The sequence below is a fragment of the Pipistrellus hanaki genome (genome assembly GCF_964339955.1).
Source record: "Pipistrellus hanaki genome assembly, chromosome: 18".
NCBI classification, from domain to species: domain Eukaryota; kingdom Metazoa; phylum Chordata; class Mammalia; order Chiroptera; family Vespertilionidae; genus Pipistrellus; species Pipistrellus hanaki.
Window position 1 is genome coordinate 18,306,533 of NC_140520.1, and position 19,902 is coordinate 18,326,434.

Consider the following 19,902-nt stretch of genomic DNA (forward strand, 5'->3'; position numbering starts at 1 on the left):
CAGTTCTGCAAGGGAGAGTGTGACGTCTGAGAGGAGTCATTATTGTCTGGAGCCAGCACCAGGCCATAAGGGGGACTGCTGCCAAGGTCACCAGATGGCATCTTGGGAAAATTTGTTCCCACCTTCTGTGGTTCCAGGAGGCAGGTTGGTGCTGCCCTGAAATCAGAATTTGATAGCAAAGGGATGGGAATCTCTGGCTTTGTGAAATCTGGCTGAGCGCACCACGCTGGGTCAGTTACTCCAGAAAAAAAGGGGAATCAGGGGAGGGGAAAAAAGAGTTTCGAGGTTTTTGTTTGTTTAGGACCCAGAGTTGGGGTTTGATGCTTCAGGTCCAGGCAGTGACCTTGAGAGTGATTGTGGAGACTTGCTGAAAAAGTAAAGGGTTTTTTACTTTACTTGGGTCCTTCACAGTCTTGTGCAGTTTTGGTAAAAGTGGGGGCAGGGGATATAAGAGCAAGGGCACAGAGCATGGTACCCTGGGTGATGCCTCTGGGTAACACTCTGACCCATAGCAGTGACTGGTGACAGTAGCATTTCTTAGTGGCACAACTCACAGATTGGCAGGAGGGCTGTGTCCTTTTGTTTCTAAGCCTCCAAAAGAGCATGGCAAGGGCCCACGGAGGGGTGTTCTCTTCTCCTGGCTCTCACTCTGAGAAGCAGGGCTCTTGTGTTGAGCGGATCTTTTTAGGATAAATGCAGTCTCACATGAGCATCCTCTGCCCTGCCTTCACCCTTGAGGATCTGACCCCCACCCTTGTTGGGGAGGATGAGAAGGTCTGGGGCCACGTTGGGTCAAGAGGAGAGACTGCATGGGGAAACAGGTTGGGTGTGTGTGAGTCAGGTGGAAAGTCTGGTCTGCAGGTCTTTATTTGCAGTCAAATGAAAGGGGCTGCTGGGAGGTTGCTCTTGGCTGGAGAGTGAGTCCCAGCCAGCCTCTCACCTTCCTGTTTTCCCCGCACACGAAAGGGCAGAGGTGTCAATGACAGCTGGGGGTTTTCAGAGGCTAAGACACCCACGTCTCCATGTCTCCACGGTGGTTTGAGGAGAGACACAGATGCCAGGAGCCAGCCAGGCCTTTCCCACTGTTTTCCTAAGTCCCAGGCCATTTCCCTCGTCCCCTGACACGCCTCCGTGACTCAGATGGGCACCTTTCTGGTGAAATGAATGGGGCAGGAGGCTCTCAGGGAAAGGAGCATCCACGGCTTTGACTCTGGATGCTGCTGGCGGAATCCGGATGTTTTTCTGACCAGAATGTCTATGGAGGGAACTCCGACACCAGCCCACAATTGCAAAAGCACAGGCCATGTTCCTGGCACCTCCATGAAACGGGGGTTCATTGAATGCTTACTGTGGGCTGAGTGTTTAACCTCCATTTGCTCATTTATTCCTTGCAACAACCCTACAAAGTTGGTATTCTGCTCATCCACAGACGGTACTGCTGCCTAACCGGCGGTGAGGGAAGCCACAACCTGGGCATAGGTTTACCTAACACTACCTCCCATGCCCTCAGTCACTATGCTTAGCAGCCTGATTGTTGTCCAGAGCTATTCAACTCGGCACCTTGAAGCAGATGAAAATAGTGCAGGTGAAAGAAGTCCTCTGACCTTACTTTGTTTGCTTTTATTTGTTTGATCTCAATTCATTCCAGCTGTTTCTCCTGGGAGAGATTTGCACCATTTTCTGATGTCTAGTATAAGACTGTGCTTTGGTTTTGGTGACAGATAAGATAAGCTGGTTATCATCAGATTTCTCTGTAAAGGGTATACACATGCTTTTTTCTTCTTCTGGTGATCTGTGGCTTCCACAGGCAGGGGGTGAAGCTCACATGGACCAGTGAAGCACAATAGAACATCAGATTAGACCCCACGTCTCATGGCCACTATACAAGGCTGCTTCCCTCTGCCCATGCACCAGAATGTGTACTGTCATTCCCTTTCTCCAGCCTGGGCAGTGTTGCCATCTGACTATGCTATGCATGTCAGCCCTCACAGCAGGGTCATCTTCTCCCAACACTAACGGAGTCACGTAGAAGTTCCCCACCCTGCAGAGGCCCCACACCTAGGCCCTATTCCTGGTTGGCTATTAAAACCCAGCCACCTGATGACAGGAATCTGCAGACATCCCCGGTACAGCCGTAGTTCCACTGCCTTGCCTTCTCTGGTTTTCAGCTGCCTCTTATTTTTGGCCCCGGACCTCATTATCCCAGCTGTACAACTGAGAGGATAGTGTTAAATTCAATCCAACATATTGGGGTTCTTTATAAAAGGAGAACTTTTAGATGGTAGATTCTACTATCTATTCCCACTCAGAAATGAGCATATACCAATACTACACCTGGTAAGATGTGTGTGTGTGTGTGTGTGTGTGTGTGTGTGTGTATGTTTCTATCTCAAATCCAGTATCTGACTATAGTGTCTAGGTTTATACTGAGAAAAGAAAAAGAAAAGGACATGTACCCTTGCCAGCTGGACCTGTCTCTGAGCTATGTGATTTTTATAAAGCAGCAGGCCTAGTAAGCTTTCTAGAGTCAATGAATCATGAAAAGGAGGACCTGGCCATTATGTATGCATAGGAAATGTAGGTAGCCACCACCATATTTGTTGAGAACTTACTGTGTGTTGACACTGAACTAGTCTCTGGTATTAAGAAGAAATTAGGTGTCGGGCCCTTGATTCAGAGGGTTGAGTTCTACAAGGCGGATATGCATAAAAGGTACCCGAGTAACACAGAAGCATGGAGAGCACTCTGTGTCGGGGAAGCAGGGAAGGGTTTCCAGAGGAGGCTGTATGGAAGGGACTCTTCCTGCTCAGTCTACCTCAGCGTAGCTGTCTGTTCTAGTTTTACATTTTCCAAGAAGACTGTCGCAAACCCACCAACATGAGCTCATTGGCACCTTCCACCCCAAGGGGTACACCCGGGAAGAGTGGCAGGACTTCATTTCCTCTTTCCTCAGATGCCTGCAGTGAGCAGAGACACTCCTGGTTGTAGCATTCTGGGGCTAGAAACAAACATTTCTGCATTGCAGGCATCTGCTGATGGAAGGGGAGCATGGTGCTGCTTCCATGGGGGTGGGGGATCAGCCTCTCTGCCAATGTGGGCCAACCTAGCCCCAAGATGAGAAGGAGCCCCAGTGCCAGGGCACTTGCTGGGGGTAAACTTGGACTCATCACTGAGAAAATGGGAAGTGATGTTGTGGGGGTTCAGGAGAATTCAGGTTTTATACCTATGACCCTTTCTCACTTTCCATGTTGGCTGTCTGGCATTACTTCATGATTAATGCCTTTGCACCTAATTTCTTGTTATAGAGGTGCCAAGGGAATTTACCTCACCCTGCATTCCCAATCAATAAAAGACTAATGAAATCATCAAATCATGGGAGCCTGGCCTTGTAGAAAGAGCATCAGGTCAAGAATCAAGACATTTGGGCTCAGTTCCCAGGGCTACCACTAACTGGCCTTGTAAGCAGGACATGTCTCCTTTTTAAGGCTCCATTTCATCATTAGTAAAATGGGAATTTTGTGCTTAAGTGGTCTTCAAGGCTCCATTACACCTTAGAATTTCATGTATCTATGATCCTTAAAACAACAAAACAAGCAAAAAGCATTGTGGCTGTCAAGGGTCCCTGAGTGGCCTCAAACACTTCTCAAGTTTTGGCCCTGAGATGCTAAGAGTGCCTGTCATGGATCCCAGGCAGTGTGGACATGGTAGGCAGATCCATGCAGCAAAAGAATAGTACCGTATTTTCCGGCATATAAGACGACCCCCTAATTTTACAGTTAAAACATAGGTTTAGGCCTATATTCACTGTATAAGACTATCCCCCACTTCCGAGGCAACACCAGTTCTTTTTTTAATAGACCGCCTCTCTGACTCTGGCCAATCTGAGCAGGGTTTTTTTCGTTTCAAAAGTCATCTTATACGCCAGAAAATACGGTAAGAAGAATCAGGCCAAAGGTCACCATTCAAGGGAAGGGTCAGAAGAAAGAGAATTAGCACACACAGAAGAGTAGTATGCTTTCACCAGCTTGTATTTGCAACAGGGGCCCCCTTGGGCACAGCCTCAGAACTGTCCTGGACAGTGGGCTTCTCCTGGGCCTGGTGCAGCCCAATCAATGTGAGGAAATGGGCATGGGGCTCATTTGTCTTTCACATCACTAGAGGGTTTTGGTGGGAGTTGGTGTGGGTGAAAGAAAATGTGTTAGGCCTCAGGCAAACACTTGATCACATCTTCTCCTGGTCCATAACCCTCCTCAAGATGCTTAATCAGGATTCTGCCTATGCCTTCCCTAAGCGATACAGTCACTTCTGGCTGAGAGCCCAGCCTGTCGGTTAGAAGATCTGAAGTCTAAACTAACCTTTCTAACACATACATGTGGCCTGACTTCTGCAAGCTGTAGGAGAAAAATATCCTTAGTCTGATTCAAGTCGTAGAGGTATTACCAGCCACCCAGTCAGAACTCTTTCCAGGGCAGGCCCTGTGCTAAGCAGTCTGGGATCACCCACTTCTCTGTGTTCTCCTTCATCTGCAATTTTCTCAGGCTCCTCTTCCTTTCTCATCCAGTCCTGTGTATCCTCCACAAGGGCTACTGTAGAGCTAGCCCCTGAGAGCTCATGCCAACACCGCCCCCCAGTTCTGGATTAGGGGTGTCTTTTCTGCTCACTCTGTGCCAGCACTCATCGTGGGAGTGAGTGATACCTGCTCATTGTGGGGTCTCTGCAGGGCCAGAGCCATGTTTTATTTGTTCATTTACATATTCCTGTAACAGTGCCCGGCACCTGTAGGTGTGGGATAAAGAATGTTGACCGATCCCATAAGTGACTACAACCATGGACAACAGACAAAGCCACCATCTCTAGGGTTAACTCCCCAGCAAAACCTTAACCAGCTTATCCCTGGAAAACATAACATGAGAAATTGTAAAGACAATTTGAGAAGTTTCCAAAGCAGTGTACTAGTAGGTAAGGTAGACTGAGCACCTTCCTCTTCGTATTCCTTCATTTTCATGTAGCCAGCCACATCTGCCTGGAACACAACTAGCACAGAGAGGCTGGCAGGAAAGGCCTTCCAGCAACTACAGTAGGCCCCATCCAGCTTGTAGGTCACGAGAAGAGCAACCCAGACTCTCAGAGTCACCCATTCACTTAAAGTATGATTCTAAGAAGCCAGAGACAGACCTGGGGTTTTGTGTGTGTGTGTGTGTGTGTGTGCGCGCGCGTGCGCGCGTGCATGCGGTGTTCATGTCAATGACTCTATATTCTGTAAGTTATTAGAAGTCAGTGAAATAGATATTTTATACAGGTTCTCTTTTCTTTTGTCAAAAAGGGTTAAAATGAAAATGTGGCTTCTAAAGGAATAAGGCTCAGGTATTTGAAAAATACACTTTGTTGCCTGATGTGACAGGAGGAATGGGGCGTAGGGGTGGGTGTCGTGGCGCTGTCGGTGGTCACACAGCAGAGACACTGAGCCTCTGGCACCCTCCCGTGGGAAAGCTTCTGGGAAGGAGTGCCACCCCAGGCTGGACACCTTTCTGGGACTGAGACTTAGATCTCCCGTCTCCATCCAGTCTACAGAAGCTTAAAAACTTGGGATCAATTAGTCATTTTTCCCTTCCCATTTTTTTCCATTCTCAGCTTCCCAGGACCGTGTTGCCATGGGAGCCTCTGTTTGTTTCGGGTGGAGAAGTTGTTTTTGGCAGGTTGGGGGAGGAGCAATTAATTCTAATAGGTATATAGTAAATTAAATACTGGGGTCTTTCCAACCATTTCTCTGCATTTCTGCTCCTTCTTACATATTCCCTTCTCTTCTCAGATGACCCTCTAAGAGCAGAGTTGCAGCAGCAGCAGCAGCTTGTAGGAAGCCTGTCTGGGCTGTGGCAGTGGAAGTGCAGTGGGGCCTAGAAGGTCACCTAGACCACTTCTCTCTGCGTGTCCTCCCTCATGTTCTTGAGGTGAGAAGCCATGCTTGGGGAGCACTTAGGAAAGAAAGATTCCCCTGGATCCTTTATTCATCCAAATGCTAAAGCTGTCCATACTGCAACCATACTTATATGTGTGGGAAATGTATTTTGGGTGGTCTCTTTTATAGACAACTGGATGAAAAGGAAAGGAGGAACCGATGATGTTGTGCCAATGATAAGTCAGGGTTGGAGGAAAAGGAACAGATGTCACGTTATATGAGAAAATAAACTCCAAACACTTGAAAAAGAAAAACTTGGGGTGGGGGGGATCTCCATAGATGTATCTGGTCCTCCAGGGAGGACCTCCGGGCATTGCTAGGTGTTAGGATGCAGGTAGCTGTATTTTGATCTATTACTTGGCTGCAGTGGGGACCCAGATCCTGATGGTGTATCTATTCCCCATTCTCCAGAGCCAGAGACCTGGCTTCATGTCAAAGACAGATGCTCCTCTTGGAATCTTTTCTCTTAAGCCTGGTGAGGCCCGTGTTGAAAACAGAATTCATTTTCACTTCCGGCTCGCTGTGGACATTATTGTGCAGCTGTGCAACACCTGTTGAGTTCCACCCCACAAGTAGCCGCTTTTTGGTGATTGGCAAAGGGGTACACATCTGGAATGATGCTCAAGTGACCTCGGGACCCTGTAGAGTAAATCAAAACACTGAAGTAATATCTTGGATGAGCTCGTTCTGATGTAACTTAATTGCTAAAAATTATTTAATGGACTTTTTTTTTAATTTCAGTTTAGTGATCTGTCTCATCAAAGCACAGCAAAATAGAGAACAGTCCTTCTATTTGACATTTAAGGAGGGTGGGGGAAACTGATGTGAACATGTAAATTGGAAGGTGGCCTCAGGACTCAGGAGTCTATTGACTGTCTTGTGGACAGAGAATCTGACCATGAGATGTTTCCTGAGACTTTGCATTTGGGCATCACTCAGGATGGGGAGAGCTAATGTGATTGAGTGGGTGGGCTGGCTGCCGTGACCTCTAGGAAGCTGTGGGCCACCATTGCCCTCCACGAGTGGTTCTAGAGCAGTGGTTCTCAACCTTCCTAATGCCATGACCCTTTAATACAGTTCCTCATGTTGTGGTGACCCCCCAACCATAAAATTATTTTTATTGCTACTTCATAACTGTAATTTTGCTACTGTTATGAATCATAATGTAAATACCTATGTTTTCTGATGGTCTTAGGTGACCCTGCTAGTGGTTCTCAACCTGTGGGTCGTAACAGGTTGAGAACCGCTGCTATAGAGCTGAAGACCATTGGAAAACACAGATAGAAGCAATGCATTGGGCCGCTGAGCTACTTTTTTAACCGCTTGTTGCTATTCTTATCACACATTGCCTTTTGGGGTGAAACACTCCATTAACTCTGGTTTGGCCTGGGCCCTTTTCCCATTTTAGTTTCTATGAACTCGAAGCAGTAAGAGCAGTGAATGGGAATGTTTTAGCTTTCTCTGCTATAACCCTATGTCTAGCTGCTGTGCACAAGTGGTTAATCAGGTTGGACTATCTCTACTCCAGCACGGGTGTCCCAGGCCCGAGAACCACTGCACTCTGGACAGACATCATTTGAGTCCTCATAGCACTAGAACTGCTGGGATCCTAAGTACAAGTGCCAGGAGAAGGGGTGAAAGTCATAGTCTGTGAGAAGCACCAAAACGTCAAGATACATGACTGCTGATCCTAAACTCTGCTTTAGCTGTGAGACCCCAGGCAATCTTTGTCATCTCCATGCATCTCCACTTCCTCACTGGTAACACAGGAGTTTTAAAGCCAGCTTTGCCTTGCATTGAAGGGTTGTGGGTTTGATTTCAGGTTGGAGCACATGCCCAGGTTCAGGTTTGATCTCTGGTCAGGGCAACTGTGGGAGGCAATTGATCGATGTGTCTCACACTGATGTTTCTCTCTCCCTCTCCCTTCTTCTCTCTCTAAAACCCAGTGAAAACATATCCCTTAGTGAGGATTAAAAAAATAAAATAAAATGAAATGTGTGAAGCTGTTTTGTAGCCTACATGATATAAGGGCCTGTTATTACAAGAATATGAAACAATTCATCCAGGAGTTCAGACGAACATTTTGGACCCCTGAGTAGGCCAGGTGCAGGCTCTACAGGTGAAATTTGATCATTCCGTAGGCCTGATGGTCTTGAGATTTTAACTTCTTAGAATGGGAGGTCAATTGTGTCATGCCCCTTGGGTGTTCTTCCATAATATCTCCTGAGTTCGCAGCTTAAATTGGGCGGGGCTGAGTGGGAGAGGAGATGGAGCTGGGCTTGGACACTGAACTCTCACCTCCTTGCCAGCCTTTCCAAGCAGATGGTTGGTGTGATACTATCAACAATCGAGCCTACTGCCATTACGATGGGGGCGACTGCTGCTCTTCCACACTTTCCTCCAAGAAGGTAAGTGAGGGCCCCCCGGGGGGTGGGGGTGGGACAGCCCCAGGAAAGAAGCAGGTGCATTGGCTAGTTTTCCTTCTCTCCTTGGTATATCACAATTTGTTTTTATTCAACAGTCAAGAAGAGGGAGTCACAATGAACAAACACGGGGGTTTCTAAAGTGACAGGATTCAGGATAGTGTTTTTTTAGGATAACTCCTTCAAAAGTGTTAATTCTCTAATTGTCAGTACAGTACCTCCTTCAGAAAAGCCCTGGCTTTTGCTCTGAGAAACTCACACCTGCTTACCCTTCAGGAAACATCTTTGTAGTTAGGAAATAATGGCCTCCACCCCTCAGAGATGCAGGAAGTAATATCCAGTTATTAATCTTTACAATTAAATTAATAATCCTATAAAGTATATTATAAGCATATTGCAAACATATGTTGAATGGCCACCACAAACTACCTGGAGTCCTCCCTGGATCACATCCTCAACAGTGGTTCTCTTCTCAATGCCTTTTATTCCTATTTATCTGGGTTCTATTACATTAGCAAGTATGCTTAAGCTAAGCCTGTAAAATTCAATAGGCTGAAATTTTGCAATAATGTGGATTAAAGAAAAAAAAATTCCTCCAAAGATATTTGATGCTAGTTGGCCAATTTATTGAATCAGAAATATGCAAGAGATGGTATTTCTGCCCAGTGTGTTTGGACCATTAAAACACATCTATTTTTATCTCATTTGATTGTCCATGCCAAAGGGTAGAATCTCTGCCACTTTACATCCTGTGTCCCGAATGCCCCAATCTCTCTGAAGCTAGTTATGGACATCCCAAAAGTGTGTTTATCTATTGATAGAAGTGCCGACAGTGCAGACTTTCTTGGACCATGTCTGGCATGAAGGAGGGATAATTATGAAACAGGAAGGCAGTCTAGCCATAAACAGTGGGTAGAGAGATGCACTGCTTCATCAAGCCAGAGTGTATCCTTGATTCAAGAAAGCCAAGCCTCATGCTTATGAAGATGCCAAGATGGTCCTATTGCTCCAAGCACATCCAGGCACAGAGCCCTAGACCTGGGTGATAGGGCCTTGGTTTTCTAGGTGGTGTGTCGTAGTTAAGTCACCCAACCTCTCTTGGCCTTCTTGGTGAAGAAAAAACACTGATATTCATGTTACCTACTTGATAGAGATTTTGTGTCCACAATAATATGACAAAAACATTAACAGCAGCAGTTTTAGACATTAGTGGTAACTTTAGAAGGAGGAGTTACAGGAGCCATAGGTTCCTAGAAATGTGTGCTTTATACCCATCATCTTATTTCAGTCACATAGATGTCCTCCGGGTAGTTGCTACTGTTCCCCCACCTCATCTTCTCCTTAACCCTCAGGTCATCCCATTCGCTGCTGACTGTGACCTGGATGAATGCACCTGCCGAGACCCCAAGGCAGAAGAGAACCAGTAACTGTGGAGGAGTCCCTCCTACCACCCTAGAGGCAGGAAGAAAGAGAGTCCTCCAGGGAAGGAAACAAAAGGTGAATGAGGAAGGAAGTTCCTGGAATGAAGAAGAGCATGGAGCTTATGAGGAACGCAGGAGGAGGTCTGTAGGAGCCACCTGTTGCATCAAGTAGCTCAAATAGGGAAGAATAGTAGGCAGTTGATTAAAAGTAGGAGAAATATGATAGGTGTACAAGGACCCTCCTCCCTCATTTATATTTTATCCAACTCCATCCTCAACTTCTGCCTGCTCCCTGCTGGGCACCCTGCCCATTCCTCAGCCCCACCCAACTTGTACACCATTACCAAACACACTCTCCACACCCAGTTTGAATGAACTGCCACCTTTCAGGACTCATCTGTTCTAAACTGGCTCTCTCCCTGTCATCTGTGTAGTCACCCAAAGTAATAACGAGGTTAGTTATTCTTTATAAGTATTTAAACATAATTATATAAATATATATATATATATATATATATATATATATATATATATATATATATAAATGTTATATTTTTTGCTGTCTACTAAGCTAAAAACTATCCATTGTTCCACACATGCTGCTGTGAAGCTCACATCCAAAATAAACACCAAGAGTTTGAGGACAGAAAGGCAAGTCCTTCTACCACCTTTGTATCCATGGGGTTGGGCTGGCTGAGGAAAATAGAGGAAAGAGAGACCGATTAGTTGGGGCTCTTGAATCAGCTAATCATCTTTTTATGAGCTGAGCTGGGAGCTGGGCCCGCTTTGAGGAGATGGGGTTGGAAAGATGACACGAGGAGGCGCAGAAAGTTGGGCAGGAGTACCCACTCCTGACAGGATCACAGGAGAACTGGACCATGTTTCTTGAGTGGCTGTCTGAAAAGAATATGTTAACTTCTCTGAACTCTTAGTGGGATTTGGTGAGATCCGGGATTTCTGACCTTCCCGTGTGCTGTTCCCAGCGTGGTGCTCTGCCAGCCAGTCAGCATGTTCGTTTTAGGATTATAGCAAGTCACACATTCCTCCTACGTGGCTCCCATCTCCCTCCTTCTAAGTCCCCACGCCTGGCCATCATTTACAGCCGCATGACCAATTATTGACTTTCGGGGAAGAAAATGTTATGGAAATGACAGACAGGAAGGCGGGAGGAGATGGAAGAACAGGAAGGATGCAGGAGCAGAGGGAAGCCATGGAGAAGAGAGAGGCCAGGGCTAATCAAGGTCCAGAGATGAAATGTGCAAGCAGACGCCACCTTGTTCCAGGCTCCAATGCTGACCACAGGGATCCTTTGACTGACTCCGAATCAGAGTAATTTCTCTTCAGGCTTGAAGTGTGAGATCTGTCGCCCAGACAGCTCCATCTGACCAAGCTATGGAAGCACGTGGAGCAAGGGTGACACTCTGTGGGGAGAAAGAAGAATTTCAACTATTTAGGGTCCACTTTGTATTCCTTCTAGTTGGGTACATGGGCTGTTCATGCCGCACCAGTTAACCCGCCTCTCCTTGCATCCCAGGCTGGCTTTCTTACATGAGGTCTATGACATTTGTGTTTCTTGGCAACAGTTTCTGGATTAGGCCTCGGGGAATGGGCGTCAGGAACTAATTTCTTGTTTGAGAGCCCAGTTTGTCATCTCGGGGAGGGCCGAGAGCTTGCCTCCCCTGAAGCCGCTTGGTCTCCCATCAACACTGAGTCCATGGCTGTGCAAACAGGACGCGGACATGTGACCTGCCACTATCTGGAGCTACACGTCACACAGGAAGGAAGACTGTTCTGAAACAGGTGAAGAGGACATGGGATGAGGGTGGCTTATATACTGGGGAAAGAAAGAGCAGTCCATCCAACAACGCTCATCCTCCTGACCGCCAATCGGGAGGCGTGAGAGAAACCGCTCACCATCTGGGCTCACGTTTAGTGCCCCAAGAAGAGAACAAATGTTTATTTCTGGGATTCTGGTAGACTTCCCCATGGGAAAGACAATGGAAAAGTTTCAACTCTCCATTAAAAAAAAGTGTAAAATTGTTTTCTTGGAGAAAGTACCCGAATTCCTGGCGGGGTATCTAGCTCTGTGCAGGGTCCGTCCTTGTCTGAGATGGAGGCAGTAGACATCCTGGCCTAGCCCAGCTCAGGAGGCGGCGGCGCCCACAAGTACACGGAGCCCGCAGGCCATGCCAGGGCAGGTCTGTGCTCTGTCCCCCAGGAGTGGAGTGAGCATGCTTCTCTTCATCCTTCACATAAAGGTATTTTCTTCTCTGCCGGGGACGCCTGCAGTTCCCCACGGCCTGGAGGGCATGCTCTTCTTCATTCCAGCTGCTATGGTGGCTGGAAAGCCCTCCACTTGGGGCAGGTCCTTTCAGCCCTTGTGCCCAGATTAGTGTTTGAGCTCCTTCGGTCACTCATCAAGTTAAAGAACTTTGGGTGTTAGCTCCCCCTAGCTCCCCAGGATGGTCAGAGTTCTGCAACTCTCACCCCCTCCCCCGTGGGGTCACAGGCAGCCTCTCCCAAGACCCCTCCCATCTATGTCTTTGTTTCCAAGTCACAACTCTGCTTCCTCTTTTCCCTGGTAACTGGGGACTCTGGTATCCAGTTGCCCAGGAATGGCTGGCTGCGGCCAACCAGAGACGAGAGGACAGACTTGCACATGAAAGGGAAGAGCTGCCCTGGAGTCTCCCTTTCCACTATGAGCCATTGGCCTGATGCTTGCTCTGCACTGTGGCACCACCAGTGAGCATGTCAGCTGGTGCCCGAGAGAGGGCTTGAGGGGAGCACGGTGAACAGAGCCCATCCCTGCACTGGAAGGTAACAGCCACAGCATGTTACTCTGTACGACTGTAAGGTGTTTATTAAAGAAATTAGCACGTGAGGTGTGTTTGGTGTCTTATTCCGTAAGTCCTCCCACCACTTCCAGATCGCTTTCCGAGTGCCAGTGCCAGATGCAGAGGTTTTTGACTGAAGACCCACCATTCCTCCCTGGCTTTTAGAAACGAGGAAAAAACTGGTATGTGTAAGGAAGAGAAACATGGAATTTTGTTAGATGTGATGATATACAGAAGCAAAGGGCACCGTAGTGATGTCAAGAGCCTCGGGAGTTACAGCAACAAAGGGCAAGAACCCTTAACGGTTCAGAGGAAGTGGCCCTCACCCCTGATGCCAAGGTAGGTAGCATCTGAAGGATGGCTGTGAAGGATGCATGTGATCTTAGCAGCAGAAAAGGGAGCAGGGGAGAGTCTGGGCCACGGGACGGAAAGGGTTGACGATACAGCAATGGGATGAGGAAAGGCTGTGTCACTGGATGTCAGTGGGCCACTCAGCTGAGCTGGAAGGTAGCAGCCAGCTCATGCATGCTGTGCACTTGGCAAACACAACTTTATTGAACCCTCACAACAGATTCTCAACTTCCATGTGCTCATTTCATAGACAAGGACACCAGTTCAAGCTGGTGAAGAAGGTTCCTTTAGGTGCCATGACTGGACTGAGGGTCAGGCCTGGTTCTGTGAGATGCCAAGATGTGAGAAGGAAGAGAGAACGGTGAGTAACAGGCTGTGTAAGGGGACCGTGGGGGGAACCTCAAGGTGATGCTGCTGTGGTAAGCTCCCGCCCCCATGAAGGTAGTACCGGCAGGACAGGAGCCAGGAGCAGCAAGCTTTTGAAGAAAGCACATGGCTGCTTTTTTAGGCAATTGGAAATCTCACATACGCAGTATTTGGCTCACCCCAGGAGGCTTCTGTAGCTGGGGACAGCGTGCCAAGGCCTCTGGGCTGTCAGAAGGCTGGGGGTCGCTCAGCCCCCTGGGAGCCCTTTGGGCAGCCCTGAGGAATAGGCAGGTGAGGATGGGAGGGAGTTGATTACATGTGAACATTTGAGAATAAAAAGAGTATCACCTTGCATTTTCTTTATGGTTCACCAAGTGCTTGCTTACGCTTTATGGCTGCCCATGGATTGATTAGGCAGAGCACGAAGAGGTGTGTGTTTTTATGTTGTTTTTCCCCATTTCAAAGATGATGACACTGAGTGACAGGTTACTGAGAAATGTAAGTTCATACAACTAAGTGCAGTTGGGATGGGAGTCCCAGTGTTCTGTCCCAAACGGGATGTGGCATATGCTTGCTTTCCTCTATGCGATGTCCCGCCCACGAGGCCCAGCGCAGACCTGAGATGGGAAGGCGACATGTCTTCACCTGCTTGTGTTTCAAGGTGTCCTGGGTATCCTTGTGGACTTCTTGGTAACTGAGGGCAGGACAACTGAGAGCGAGCCTTTGAGCGCTCCCTCCCAGGGCCCGCAGCCCAGGCCAGGCCCTGAGTATAAGCAGATGTCCCTGCAGATGCCACTCTGGCAGGCTGGCCTGAGCCATCTGGCGAGGCTGCCTTCTCCTGAACAGCTTCCCCAGGGACAGTCCTGGAGCGACGGGGGCTCTGGTTTCCACGGACTGAAACCTGAAATGACTGGCTGAGGCACGGTCAGTTGGAGAGCCCTGCTCTCAGGCTCAGGCCAACCAGACGGTGAGGGGCTCCGGCTGGGCAGGAGGGCAGTGGGAAGGTCCCTCTTATGAACAGCTCCAGGGCATCTCGCTAGCTCACCCAATGGTTGGCTCAGATAAGAACATGGGGCTTGGCCATGGAGGAGGTGTGACTCTAATGTCACCATGGTCCACGCTCACAGAGTTTCTAAGTGTATGTATGTGCCTTGGTGTTTGGGTCTGGAACAAGGTAAGATCGAGGTTAAAAAATAATAGTTATTTTCAGGTCTGCCATGGCCTAGGCCTACCTAGGCTCAAAGGCACACTTTCTGGTCAGAATCTAGTCTGGTGACAGTGCACCTTGAGGTGTGCGTGATTATCTATGTTCAGCTCCTTGCCAATGAGCCCCGTTTTTCCTCTTTGTTTTGTGGGGTCCTCGGCTTGAGTCTCTGAAAGATCAAATGGTTCACTGTAGCATTTCCTTCTATAGGTCATCCTGCCTAATAGCCAGTCCCTCTAGCATTAATGAACCCACTGTGCCCCAGAGCTGTACAATGTATACCTGGACTTCTCTGACCTTAGAGAAGCAAAAAACACCCACATAGCTGATAATGTCGTTTCATTTGAGAAATATTTACTGAGCACCTACTCAGTGAACAAAACCAGGTCTCTGTCTTCATAGAGTTTGAAAAAGGTTAAGGGGACAAACAGTGTACCTGGAAATATGTCTGCAGGTGAAGAGTCTATGGGGAAAAAAAAAAGAAAGAGGTTTGGCATAGCCAGGGGAGATGCTTCTGGGAGAGGGTACCCAGTGAATAGCTGGGGGCTGAGTAAGCCAGCACAGAGAACAGCAGATCTGAGGTGGGAGAGAGCTGGTGCATGTGTATAGGTGCACCCAGGCCAGCTCTGGGGCAGAGGGAGGGGAGGAGGGAGGTGAGGGCAGAGAGGGATCAGAGGGAGGGTCTCCTCAGCCACCAGTTTCTTTATGCTTGCCCATAACCCACTGCATCCCCATTCCTCTCACACCCATCCTTCTCCTCTCCATCTGCCCTGCTCTCCCCTGGCTCAGGCTGCATCAACCCCTCAATAGACCATGGTAACATGGCCAAGCAAGGTACCCACTCTGTCTCTTGCCCCCGACCCACCAGCACACTGAGTCCATGTCGTTCCTTCTAAAGCACAGCTCCCATCGAGCCAGCCATGACTCAGGGAACCGAGTCCACAGACTCTGCATGTCCTCAGTGGCCAGACGAGTCCCAGCACTGACTGTTGCACTGACCTGTCACTGCCTCTGAACAAGCACATCTTCCCCACCCAGGGAAGTGAGTACATCCCCCAACCTCCTGCCTTACCCTGGAGTGCCTTCCCTGTCTCACTTCCTCAGCCCCTTCTCGTGTTCTCCATTGTCATGAAGCTCTTGAAAATGTTACTGTGTCCCTGAGCCCTTCCTGTCCTCTCCTAAGATACTCGATTTAGTTGACTGATGTTTGGTTCTGTGTGTTCTTGTCTTACCCCTACTCAACTGTAAACTCTTCGAAGTCAGCTGAGCTCAGGGTTCCATTAGGCCACTTGATGCCTTTTGAAGTAGAGACCAGCCCCCTTCATCAGAGACCATGGCTTGGGAAGTGTGACACAGGTTGGATTTTTGGCCATGTTCACCCCTTGGACCAGGTGGCCTCAGGCAAGCCAGTACTTCACATCCCCACACAGGGGCCCGGAAACACATCCTCACTCGGTGTTAGGTCTCTGGCCCTGCCTGCACAGTGCCCTGCCTAGACAAAACCTTGAATTTTGCTGAATTGAATCCCAACCCAGATTTTTGTGGATCTGAAAACCAATATATATATATATATATATATATATATATATATATATATATATATATATATATATATGTATGTATGTGTATATGTATATATAATGTTGGGAAGGGTCGGTGGATCTGTGGACACTTGACTTTTATTCTTTGGTTCTTTAACAATAATCCAAGAAGTGATGATAATATAGGTCCAACCTAGGAGACTGCATTGAATTCAGGGGTCAACTTTAGGTTGAGATGTGTTTTAGCTCAGCTAACAAATAGGCACATTTTGGTTTTGAAATGTGTATTCCACGTTTGTTGGAAAGAAATAGTAAGTGTTGATCAGACGAGATAGAGACTCTAAGAGACAACCTGACTTGAGATAAAGTCAGGTGATCCTGAGCAAGTCACTTAATGTCTTAAGACTAAAATTTACCACCTCTAAAATGGAATAATTCCCCACTCGGATGCACAGTGAATGTGAAATGTCTACAATGGAGCTGGAGTAGTAGGGATGGTGATATGCTGCTGGCTTTTTGTGCATTTTCTGGCTTAAAGTTTGAGAGAATTCTAATGAATTTGTTGATCTCCCTCCCCCTCTCCCCTTTTCCTCTTCCCCATCCTCCCTCTCCTTCTCTCCCACCATATCCATTCACATGCAATTAAATGTTCTCTGAACTTTGGCTATGTTTTAAATATAATTTAATTTAAAGCCATACTATGTGCCAGTTTAATACCCCAAATTAAACAGTTAGAATGTGATTCCAAGTATAAAGGGAAGGGATTTAAAAAAAAATTAAAAACTGTCAGCAAGACAATGTAATTGATCCACAATCTTAGAGGGTCTTGTTAATGTCTGAGCATGTCTCAGGCCTCTGCCTGAGTAGCATGCTCATAAACAAGCAATCTACACCCACCCATAATGATTTTAGAGCTAGACATGGTACCTTAATGAGGTAAAGAGGACTCCAGGCCATGGCTGTGGCTTAGGGAAGAGTAGCAAGGTTCCCTTAAATGGAAATGAATTTCCTGGAGGTACAGAGACATCCGTGTATTTCAACTTATCCCCTGAAGTGAACTTTAGTAGGCATTCATGCTTCTTCATTGAGAGAGTGCAGGCTTCAGACTCAAGACCTAGTGTAGATTTCCAGCTCAGGAGGGTGTTGGCAGGTGACTGGGTCTCTGAGAACCCGTTTGCAAAGTGGGGATACGTTTATATCTGCAGGGTTGTTATGAGCATTCAGTGGGGCCACTTTAGTGACCCTTGGAAGCATTTGGCATGTAAAGCATTCGTGTGAATTCCTTTCCATAGCACAGCTGGAACTCAAGAAATAATACATATTCATGAATGAATGAATTTTCTTCCCTTTCCAAGGAAGTGTCCCAAATCACCCTAATTAGCCCTTAAAATCTCACCACATGTTCTTCGTTTCCCTTCCTGCTGTGTCTCCGATAAGAATTGCCTCATTAGTTGATGCTCAGGGGAAGATGAAATGAGACAGAAGAGAGTTGTTTGGGGAAGGTCCGAGTCGGAGGACCTGGACCAGAAGGCGAGGTCAGATTCCCAAGATAGCTTTTTCAGCCTCTAGGGGGCGCTCCAGGCCTCCTTCCTAATGGGTAACTGGCTAGCAGGTGCCTCACTAGGGCTTCTTCTTGGGGTTTCGGTTAATCTCCTGGCTAGTGGAAGCCTCATCTAACCACTGGGCAATCCAACACAGGCCTGCCTTGACCTCAGGCTTTTGTGTGCTCCATGTCCATGGTCTTGCCTCTCCTTACAGCGTCTTTCCAAACCTGCCTCACCAGCCCACTGCCACCCACGTTCCTGTTGCTAGCATGCGCCACCAACCTGTCTTCTGATCGATCAGCCTGTGAGGGTTTTCAGACCCAGGTCCATCCCCACTGAGGATACTGTGGAGAAGGCAGACAGCAAGGGAAAGACAGAGGTGAGCATTTGCAGGGAAGAACTTATCAAATGCCTGCCCATACCCTGAAGAATGTCAGGCTCAGTGTTTGTTTTTTTGGGGGGAGGGGTGGCAATATTTGTAGATCAAGTCTGCTTTGGCTCTTGGTGGAGTTTTCCAAATTCCTTCTGGGAGGCCCTGTTCTGTGGCTGGGGGGTCAGAAAGCCCACACCTGAGGCCTGCTTGTCTGTTCCAAGCCTGTCTTCACCCGGAGCATTCCTGAGAGGTCCTGGCAGCCCCCACTGGTGGCCTGGCCCAGCTCTGTGGGGAGGAATGCAGCTACACTCAGACATTCCAGTTGCTGCTCAAACCCAGTGGCACTTCGTTAAATCCTGGGCCACACCCTCTCCTTTGAGTGTTTGCTGGTGTTGCTGTGGCAACCAAATATCCTCCCTTTATGTCCCCCCCATTCCCTGCCTGCTCCAGTCAACTCCATCACCAACACCTCTATTGTGGGCCTCCTCAGATCCCTCTTGTGTTGCCAAGGGACAGAGAGCCTACAGAGTGAAGATCAAAACATCTTCCCCTGTTTGGTACCCAAGAGAGACTGTCTGGAAGGTCTAGAGATCTGAAGTGTATGGGACTGACCTTCTCGGTCAGGGTTACCATGTTGCAGACACAACAGCTCCGTGGGTGTGGTAGGTTCTCTCAGTGTGTAGACATCTCAGTGGCTGGGCTGGGCTGGGCTGTCTGAGGATATGACCAGATGGGGAGGGGTGTGGTGTGTACTTGGACTACTGTGACTCCTATGTGAGTCTGCATCCACACTCAGTGATATCAGACAAGGGAGGTGCCCCTTCTCCATGAATGCTAGTAAACTCACGTCACAGGAGCCTTGAGAGTGCACGTGCTGATATCCAGGCTGAGCAGCAAGGCCTGGGCACTTGAAGATGGCTGTGTCTTCTTGATCAGTTTTGCTGCAGGTAAGGCACCCCTTCCCATCATCATCAGATAAAGCGACAGACAGAAAGCTTGTTCGGTGAAATGTTGCCATTAGTTCAGCTCATGTGTCATGAGGACCTTAAACAATAATAACCATTTTATTTATGATGTCTAATTTTTAGGATCAGGAATCCAGGTTGAGGTTGGCAGGGTGACTTCTCTCTTTCATGAGACATTGATAGAGGTTGCTGGGTGGTATGCATCTGGCAGAGGGTCTGAGATGCGCCATTCATGTGTCAGGTGTCTCAGGAGGAATGTCTGGAAGGCTGGGCCCCACGCGCTTACATTGTGACCTTGGCCTAGAGTGCTCACACATGACCGCTCTGGCAGGTGGCCTCAGATCTTTTGTGATAACACAGGGCTCCCAGAGTAAGAATTCCGGAGAAGAAGGTGTCACCTAGTGTCACTTCTATCATAATCTATGGTTAAAATAGTCATAATCCTGCCCAGATTCAGGAAGAGAGCCAGCAGAACATGCTTCTAGATGGGAGATGTCAAAGAATTTATAGCCATCTTTTAATAGTAGTTCCTGCTTGCAGAGGTTAGAAGGTTCATCATTACTTTGCAAGGGGGCCTACTAAGTGTGCAGACCCTTCACATCTGGTTGTGAAAGGTAAAGGGAGTGGTGTGAGATGACATCTATTTATAGTTAGTTACATTGTAGAGAGAGAAAAAATGTTTGGAGTTCTTTATAATGATGGCTTCAATGTCTAACTTTCCCCATAAAGTGCTATGCTCTGAGATGGAGAACAGCTCATCTTACCCATCAGTGTGTCTTGGGCGTGCTGTGTTGTATGCAGTACATTTAAATAGGTGGCAGAGAAAAAGAATCATCACTAGGTAGTAATAGTGTAAGATTATAATTTGCTGTTATATTTTAACTTTTTGATGACAAGTGATAAGACCTATGTATTTTGATGACA

At 47.7% G+C, this 19,902-nt stretch overlaps 1 protein-coding gene across 2 annotated transcripts in view; it reads left to right on the forward strand.

Moving 5' to 3' along the window:
• The window catches only part of PAPPA2 (pappalysin 2), a 294,094-nt gene extending 281,415 nt beyond the window's left edge, over nucleotides 1-12,679 (forward strand). For both annotated transcript variants that reach the window (XM_084865191.1, XM_084865192.1), the window contains exons 22-23: nucleotides 8,266-8,364; nucleotides 9,732-12,679. In XM_084865191.1, the coding sequence (XP_084721317.1) occupies nucleotides 8,266-8,364; nucleotides 9,732-9,806 (174 nt within the window). In that variant the 3' untranslated portion in view covers nucleotides 9,807-12,679. The remainder of the gene's footprint in view (nucleotides 1-8,265; nucleotides 8,365-9,731) is intronic.
• Nucleotides 12,680-19,902: the final 7,223 nt, after the last annotated feature.